Raw genomic sequence first — 10,197 nt, 5'->3', positions numbered from 1 at the left:
TAAATGTTATATTATAAACCTTTAGCGCAAGTTTTTAATTTAATTTATCAAAACGGCTTTAATTGATGTTCGTTCAAGCCACGATTATCCGCTGAATATCGATTATATTGACGTAGCGCAAGCCTCCGTTTAGCTTTTGTAATCAATGCGGCGTTATACTGCATGTCCCGCATCCTCGATGTACTGCTAAGGGTCGATGGTACTGACGTGGTTTAGCTAACCCAGTTCAACTAAATTTTCTTTCCCTGTCGATGTTATAGAAAGCACTATAATCCAGAAAGGGACAACGAGTCGCTAACTCGGAGTTAGATAACCCATACTGTCGGCGTAACCGCGCCTAACAGTGTCTTTTAAGGTAGTATGCGCAGTTGATCGTGTTAAGGATGTTGTGCGAGGCGCACAGTGTCCACTTACGGTTCATGAAGGGGTTTTAACGCAAAATGTATCTATATTCTATTGTTCTGTTAAAGAACGCAGTTGGGTATATCAGTGTATAGTGATTTTATGGGAGAAAGTCTCAATCCTCTACGTTTATAATTTATTTTTCTGCAATAATATATTCGGTGCTTGGATATTAAATGGCAATATGTACGTTTTATAGAAGTTAATTATGAATATATAACATTACCAAATTGAAATTTAATAATAAAAATTTAGTATATGAGAGTACAAGAAAGGTGTTTTAAAGATGCTTGTAACTGCATATTATGGCGGAAAGTGAATATTTTTATTAATTTATTAATGGAAAGATAAAGTCTGGTCTATCTGGGTTTCTAAATAAATTTTTTATACTCTAGATTTATCTCTGAAACATATTGTCTTGCATTTATGAATTGCCTTTACATCAAACATAATTATTTTTTATATTCTCTATATTTTCTAATTTTATTCAAATTTTGGTAACAATTTCTACAAGCAAATTGTTTTGTATAGGATGTAATATTATGTGACTATATAAAAAATATAATAGAGGATCAAGTGCAAATAAAATCGAGAAATTGTATATGTTCTCTGTAAGTGATTGGCCTGCGGCAAAAGGAGAAGAAGAAAAGCACGAGGATCTATTTCCCTATAGATCATATACCCGAAAGGCATTTGCACAAGTGAAAATTAAATTAAGATGCACGGAGATCAGAGTGCTGGAATTCCTTCCTGCTTCTTCTCTTTTACTCCCTCTTTGTTCTTCTCTTCTTGCAATAACGTCAGGAAATATTGTTATACCGTGAAAAACGGATCGAGCCAAACCAGTGAAAAATATCGTAGTAGAGTCGTAAAAAGTACCCACTCTTGCACACTTGCCTGCATAAAATAAAACTTTGAGTATTCTTGAAAAAAATTTATACCATAAACGTATATCATTAGCCTTTGATTAACGAAACTTTGCAGATGTTTGGTTTCGATATATCAATTCGTAGAATCAATATTTTTCGAAGAAAAACGTGAGTGCATTAAAAAAAGCTAATACAACGTTTTCCTCACGTTTTTATCTATTTTTACATTCTATTGAAGGAAAAGATAAAGATATATATTTATCTTTTGTACAGTTTATTACCTTTTTATATACTTTTTCTGAAATAAAAATATACACATGTCTGTGCTCTTGTCTTATTTAGGACATTTAGACGAACGCCGTTTTGTCCGAGATAAAATAAATGTACAAGTACAGAAATTATTTTTGCTGTTTCTCGCTGTCTGATTCCAATTTTTCCGGGCTTTTCTAGTAAAAGTGTACGTTAAACTGGAATAGTCAAAGAAAAATACACCAGTGGGAAAATTAGTCGATCATTTCATTAACAGCATATTCAATGCGGTAACGAAGCAACGGTGTGTAGCGACGTAAATTGGTAGCGTGCGAAACAAGAAGGCAAGTTCTTCAATGTCGGAACGCCAACATTCATCGCGCGCATCGAATTCCCGTGCCACCCTTTGAACGTGTCTTTATGACATTACGACATTGGAATGAATAAAAAGTGACGGAAATATGATAGACAGACATATGGATGCGCGCCTAAGTTTCTATTTCTCTCTCTCTCTCTCTCTCTCTCTCTCTCTCTCTCTCTCTCTCTCGGCCTTTCAAACAATCATTCTTTTCGTTATTTCTTTTTTCTCTTTTTTAAAGTCATTTTTTTACAGTAACGGATTGTTTAACAACGTCAGGGTTATGACTTCCCGATCGTTAAAAAATGTAACGTGTCCTGGATATGGATGCGATATGCCTATGAGATTTTTATTGTGCTGAATATCGTGGTTCCAAACTGACCGATTGCAATAGAGTTAAACATAGATCGCGCGATGGCATGTTTTGAAACATTTTGCAAAGATAAAGCCGCATATGTATATTACAGAAAGAATTCAGTCTAAATAATTATTTCGGTTTAAATTAATATTTTGCTCCAAATCACTGTAGGAATTTAAAACGAAATAATAATTTGTAACGAAGTAATTATTTAGAGTGCTTTTTTGAGCGTGGGCAACGTTTTACGTAGTAAAATATTAGATATATTAGATATATAATCCCTAGATAGATATAGATAAATAATAAATAAATTATGATTTTTGTCATAATAAATGGCATCCGTTAATAGATAAAATGCAACTTGTGAATTTTGTCAATCTTAATATAGCAGGGGTATTATTTAACATACTGATTAATTCGTCTTACCGTGGTTGGTAGTATTACGATTTCATTAGTATCAGTCACATTTCAACTGCAACCGCGTGTAATCAATGCGGCAAATTTCTCGAATAATTCGCTAATATTTCGAATAATTCGTGTCGGCCGACGCGAATGCGAAATCAATAATTGCTTTAATCGCGGCGGCGAACGGAATGCAATACTCCACCGTTGCCCGTATTCCGGGTGGAAGAGCATTTTTAAAGGGAAACAAGCACTATCGGGATCTAACTCAAATGAACGGATTTGCAAGTTTAAATAGCCTCTAGGACAGTTTAAAGCGCTTTAGGAATTAAAATCTGTCCGTAAAGTGGCTTTAAAATTCTAAGTCCGTATTTTCGAAGCTGTTCAGATCTCACTTAATGTAACGCATTTTATATTGTCCAAGCAAACTTTCCTTTTGTATTATGCATTACAATATCCCGCATAAATTCACGCGCGATATTTACTCCGATGCATTTATTTGCGTTCGTAATTTTGTAACATAAATTCTTTTAACGGTGTACTGCGTATAATGGATAAACAATTTAGCTCGGTTATTATGAATATTTTGTTTAATGTTCATACAACTATAAAACACTTTTGTACAATGAAATTGTTGACCACAAGTATATTTGAATTATAACCGCATTTTTTGGATGTTAACGTATAAATATATTTTAATAAGTATATTAATAATTGATCCAAAATTTTTTTTTTTAATTGAATGATGAAAGATCTCGGGTAATTAAAGTGTCACTAAATTTTATGACGTGCTCCGAATCGATTCCTCATCAGCATTTTTGTCTTTTTTCAGTCTTTTATCCGTCCAGATCGGACCCATGGTTCAAATGAGACAGGCAAGAGACAAGACGAATTTCAGCCGCGCTTTCGGAGTCACGCTTGCGACGAGGACAAATCGTACAGTCTGCTTCTATGTAACGGCGCGGATCTTAACGCCGAAAAAGGTAAAATGTCAAGTTCCATAATAGTTTTGTTTAAGAGAAAACTTACAGTGAGATCATTTTCTGTCACTATTACATAAAGTTTTTGCGTTATTTTATCCCTCTGGGATATGTCTTTCTTGTTAAATTTATCTGAATGTGAAGTCGTGTTGCTTTATTTTTTTATTAGAGGTGTCGCGAAATTCACGAATTATAACATTGTATATTAGTACGAAAATTCTCGAAATAAAAATTTACAAATAACTTTTTTCAACACAATAATTTAATTTCTAAAAATCTCTTTACTATAGTATTTTCGCGAATTTCTTGACACCTTGTATTTATAATTACTTAATAAAATAGCGTACATTTTATTAAGTAATTAATGATTTATTAGGTTTTTAAATTGTTTTATTTTTTATAATTTTTTTTAATAAGCGGCATTTTTTTGTACGTATCTTTATGTAAGAGAGGACTTGCTTCGAGTATCTAGACAGGCTTATCTTTCTGTATCTGTAATATCGAAATTTAAACTAATTAAAATTATATTGTTTTCACTTCTTGATTCCGATCGCATCGGAGAGATTAGGTAAAAAATTCATACCGATGGAAACGGATTGCCGCAGAGTCGATCGATTTTTCTCGATGTGACGCGATCAGAACTTATGGAAACTCGTTAATTCCTCGCGCATTTCACTCCGCCGACATTTCGTTTCCGCTTGGCAAGAGTCTCCTCTTTCTCTGGAATCTTCCCTGCTACTTTTCTCTGCCGATTATCTCCGTGAGAAAATGAGCGATGTCCATTCGAAAGCTGTGAGCGGCCAAAAGCGCCTAGTTTTCCTTTGATCCGCGAATCGAACGGCGATTGTAACTCGGCAGTCCTCTCAGACGCAGGATATTAAAGGCAGATTAAGATCTTCGACTTCCGGTTCCGCCATCCATCGAATAATCGTCGCTGTCGTACAGCCAGATCTTTTAATGCACCGGAACATCTGCTTTGAACGGAAGCTGTCATGCTGCAAGATGGATGTAGTACGTTGAGGCGTTTATGTCCAATTTCGTGAAGCTTATTAATGCTTGCAGAGTTCAGCTTCATATATAAAATCTTTATTTTTTTATAGACAGCTACTATCATTTTTGAACTGTTACTTTACGTTATACTTTAATTTTAATTAAATTTTTTTTTATAAAGTGTTTATTAATCGAACATGACTCATATTTTACTTAATCTGATAAAAATGCTTATCTTAGTATATTAATAATTTAATCGTAATTGAAATAACATAAGTATTATCAAATAACAGTAAATGAGAAATAAACTTATTTTTATTGTCTACATTAATATTTTGCGTTCAACATTTTTTAAATTAACAAAATTTTAAAGTATAATTGTAACGTAGAACAATTTTTATTCTTTATTATTGAAATTTGGAATCTCAATTTACGTATTATTCTTATTCTGTTAAAAAGCAGATAATACATTATTTAAGAAAAGAAGGAAAGATTCTGTGGAAAAACATTACTCTTAAAAGTATTAATCAATTTTTGTGTAACAGAAAAGGTTTGAGTTTAGAAGTTTATTTTGATTAATTGCGACATATCGAAACCTCTCTTTTCGCTCGTCGAGTGAATGTAGCAGGAGGTAGGAGGGAGCTGCGGTTGAGTTTACGGTAAATCGTAATGAAGTACATCAACGCGACGCTTTCAGCATGCGATAATACTACAAACAAAAGCGACGGACGATAAAATGCAAATTTTCGCAGAGGACGCAGGACGCCGACGTCGCGCCAAACATACTATAAATAATTTTAATCACCGTTTTTATATGTTGGTGCGTTTTAGTGCGCATTTGGCGCACACGCGCTTTGCATATAGTGCCGAATTAAATCTCGCGGAGATATAAATATTTTCGACAGTTAATAAGCCCGCAATCCGCGCGTGCAATTTCACAAGCAGATTTGCATGGTTTACTAATCGTTTTCGATTCACACGCTCGCTACTGTGGATAATATTTCTAGCCTGTTATAACGGCAATTTACTATGCATTGTTAACGTATTACACGCACATTTAATTCTAATTTAGTTAATGCCGATATGATGTTTACAGGTAACTAAATTGATCTTATATTTTATGCCACTTAACATTAACAATTATTACACGTGCAGCTATTATATTACACGTCCAGCTATTATATTACTATTTCGCGATTTAAGAGGCGTACGAGTATAGTTTAAAATGCGTAGTCGTTCTACTAACCAGTTTTACAAACTTTAATTTAATGTGTACAGTTTTCATTCGTTCCAACAAACATTAAAACACGAGCCGAAAACTTTTAATTGCTTTCTGAGAAGGAAAAGGTTCCGGCCATGCCAGCTGCCAGTAAACATAAGATAAAGTATTCTGTAATTAGGAGTTTTACGAGACTAGCAAATCGCAGGCGCTTACTAGGCAAAGATAAAGAATGTATAATAGGTTGCCTGATTCTAGTTAATTTGCGATGCGATAAATATTTTATTACACTCCCGAGAAAATGTCCAGATAATTAACGGAGTATTCTTACAATAAAGAAATACAAAACAAAGAAAGAAAAACAAAAATACAAAAAGCTTAAATTAACAGCACTGGCATACTTATTGGAATATTGCGCGCGGCATGTTCAAAAAAAACTTCCAGAAAAGAGAAAGTTCGTACAAATTCAAACTTCTTAAAATGTTTTGATTCAAATGTTTTTTCTAACTATCACAATGGCATGTGTCTACTATTTGGATATAAGATTTGCAAATACAAAAAGCACTTAGACATTTATATTAAAACACAGTTTTATTATATGATTTGACGCGCTTATCACTAAATAATGATTTGATCGCACATATACGCTAAGAAAAAAAAAAGTAATACATTTTTCAACTTGATTAAATTAATTTTTTAAACTAAAGTATTTATGTATTTAACTTAAATACATAAATATTTAAAGGAGAAATTTAATTAAGTAGAAAAATTTAGTCAAATTAACTTTTTTTTCGATATATATGTCTGATTAAATCATTATTAAATCAAATTTAGTGTATATCTCGGCGAAAGACATATATAGTAATAAATAAAATAATGTAATGGTCGTGGCGTAAGATCTGCGCGATTTACTCTTTGTGCTAAAGGTACAGGTTTAAATTCACTCAGAACAATCAGATTTTTAATTGGTTATCACTTTTTGGAAGGCAATGGCAAATCATTGAGAGTATTACCAAAACAGTGATGAACACACAAATGGAGACCACGATCTTTAGTCATGAAAGATTAATTTGACAAAGAGAGAGAAAGAGAGAGAGAGAGAGAGAGAGAGAGAGAGAGAAATGGCTTTGAAAATATTTATCTGCGAGATTTTTTGCGGTAAAAATTTCTTCGAAATAACAAGTAGGATAGAGAGAGTCAGGCGGGGTCAAGTTAAAAAAAGTTGGTGAAGACTCTGTCCCTTTTATGGCGGCATTAAAGGAAAAATCAACGGTATGTTGGCACGTCTGGCCTTCTTCGCGGCGATTTGTTTCACTTTGCGGACGGGCTTCCACTCTCGTTCTACTTCCGACTCTCTTTCGGTCTTCGTTTAATCTTCTCGAGTCAAGTCGGATCCTACCATTAGTTCGCGTAGTCCATGTACTTTTCTTTCGGATCCGCGTTTCGCTGGCGACCCGATACCAAGTTTCGAGGGGCCGAAGGGATAAACGACCGACGAAGTTTCTAAAGGGTGGTGAAACTATTTTGTGTAACACCCAAGTTGTATACTTATTGTTCTCTTTATTGAGCAGCAATAACTCAGAGTGGTTAAGACAAATCAAAATGTATGATGTATGAAAACAAATACATTTTATAAATTGTAATAACTGTGTGTTTGTACACACACACACACATACACACACACATGTGGCTCTCTATTCTTATGCTGTTTTTTTTTCAAATTTTCTTTGCTTTTGTTGTTTAACTTTCAAGAGCCTTGCTTTACTGTTGCTCTTTTTATTTTATTTTTTCATTCATTCACGTACTTCTAACTTTTTTTTCTAAAAGTTGCTATGGATTTAGAAATCCATTCAAAAGACTGTTTTAAATAAGTTCCTTTTTTTCAATAAAATAACAGCTATCTTTATTTTTCTTATTACCTTAATTTAAACACAATAGAAACATTCTTCGCCTCTCCCGATCTCTCCCGTCTCTCCCCGTCTCTCCCGGTCTCTACCCGTCTCTCCCCGTCTCTCCTGGTCTCTTCCCGGTCTCTCTGCGTCTTTCACGGTCTCTATCTGTCTCTCCCCGTCTCTAAATAAAATAATAATTATTACTATTTTTAGTATTTTAATTAACATATTTTATTACTATCTTATCGATTAATAAACAAGTTGGATTTGGATTGAAATAAACTTATGGAAAATATAATTGTTTTCCAAACTACAGCCGCCAGATTTATAAATACCTTGACGAGTTTTGCACGATGTTTGTGCATGTATATTTATGCGATTTAACGTGATTGATCGTAAAAAAGGAGCGAAACGCCTACGCGCGCGCGCGCGCGCGCACACACACACACACACACACACACACACACACACACACACACACACACATGCGCATACACACGTACCAATCCAGCGCGTAAACAATTCGAGTAAACAATTCTTGCGAGCTACGAGTAATTTTCGAAAGTGGAGTTTCTTCCTGTTCTCGCGATGTATTTCCTTTGCGCAAACGTCGCCGGAGTACAACTTGCCGTGCAAACCCGACGATGAGTAAATTCTCGTCTTAATGCCGTGACCTACGATCGATTGGCTTGTAAGGTCGAATCTAGTCCCGAAACTTCTCTCCGAGCAACTTAAAAACACATTTGTTAACATTACACATTTTGAAGCTTAATAATAAGTTATCGGATTAATGTAAATGTATTGAGGCATTCTTGATTGCGTATGCGAATGTATTACTCTAACGTTCAATTAAAATATTTAATTAATTTATAATGATTAGGAGAGATAAAATGAAAATAATGGTAAAACTCAAATGATAATAAAATAATATCGCACATTGGAAAATGACATGATGATGTCGAGTAATCTCTCCCCTTTGTTATTGCATACACGCGAATATTGGAATTAACGAAATTATAATTGATTTCCATTTTAAAGCTGTTATAATTGATGCTTACATAATGTAGAAACATTATTACGTGTCGCAATAATGTTTTATTTATAGGGTAATTATATTCTGAAATGGAAAGATTTTCCTTGATATTTTTATCAAGTGCGAACTTTCTTTACTGTGTTGTATTTTTGTAATAATCGTATAGAATATAGAAAAACAAGCTATTTGTTTCATTGTGTTTGTTTCAGTCACATATTTGATAAGAACAAACAACGCGTTTTAGTTTATACTATTTGTTTAAAAACATTAAAACAAAAATATTTTTTATTGTCGCTACCATTGCATAAAATTATTAAGATTTCAAAACACTTTGCATTTTAAATTAAATTTTGATAAGCAAATATTGATATGATTTCATATTTTTTATTTTATACAAACTATGAAAAAACTACAAAAATAGCACCATACGGTTTGTAAGCCTTGACCATTTTTAAAATCATACAATTTTGTTTTTATTGATTTTTTAAATATAATACACATAAGTATTCAGCAGCTCTCAAATAACTTTTTAAAACTCAAAGAACAACTTTTGAGAAATATGTAGTTTTTTTATATTAAGATAAATGTTTTTCGCTAATTTTTTGTTTTATATATATTTATATACACGTTATCGAAATAGACATTATGTGGCTATTAAGATTTTGCCTCTTTTTAAAAATGCCCATCAGTTTAAAAAAAGTTGCGCAACACTGTTTTATAGGAATAGAAGTCTTCCTATCTAACATTAACGTAATTGACAGATTTATTAGATGCTTGCTTTTATAAGGAATTTTGCCGCACCTTCTTCGGAAAAAAATATTAGCATGAAAGAAAACTGACGGGAAGAAAGTAAACTGAGATAGTTTTTTCTCGGCGATGTAAAGCCAGTTAGAATAACATTTAAAATACCTGTGCAACGTTTTCCTGGTGCAGTGCACCGAAAACTTTAAACAAAGATTTATCTTTCGCAGTCGGCCAGGCTCGAAGCGAAAAAGGACTTGAAGAACGCAGCCGCGTAGAAGTTCCGGCGCGCGAGAGATAGACTTCCTGTCCGCGCGGAAATTTCGTTTACTAACGTAATTTGCGGTTACCAAGTGAAGAGGTCCGTGACTCTTGTTCACGCTTATGTAGTGCGATCACGATCCGTAGTATTCGCAATGAAGGGGACGAAGAGAGCAGTTGGATACATACCGGAGATGCATCTTAGCGCGACCGGCAGTTTCACGGTAGATCACGAGTCTGAAAGCTAGTCCGACAGTTTACGTAAGATAACATTCACGTAGGTAAATGCTACCATTTATGCCTGCTTCGGAACTATAAAGAAGTTTCGTAAAAAGAAATTCTTTGTAATCATTGAAATATTTTACAAAGACGACACTTATTATTGATTTGCATGGATGGGACATGAAATACTTAATTTTGCTTTATTTTAAATTATAAGAACT

General features: G+C 33.7%; 1 protein-coding gene across 1 annotated transcript in view; it reads left to right on the top strand.

The window, feature by feature from the left end:
• The window catches only part of LOC105838316 (polyprenol reductase), a 102,171-nt gene that overhangs the window by 24,852 nt on the left and 67,122 nt on the right, over positions 1 to 10,197 (top strand). Inside the window, exon 8 of the mRNA XM_012683795.3 lies at positions 3,471 to 3,621. Within this exon, the coding sequence (XP_012539249.1) occupies positions 3,471 to 3,621 (151 nt within the window). The remainder of the gene's footprint in view (positions 1 to 3,470; positions 3,622 to 10,197) is intronic.

The sequence above is a fragment of the Monomorium pharaonis genome, chromosome 7 (assembly GCF_013373865.1).
Source record: "Monomorium pharaonis isolate MP-MQ-018 chromosome 7, ASM1337386v2, whole genome shotgun sequence".
NCBI lineage: Eukaryota > Metazoa > Arthropoda > Insecta > Hymenoptera > Formicidae > Monomorium > Monomorium pharaonis.
This window is presented reverse-complemented; position numbering and strand designations above follow the sequence as displayed.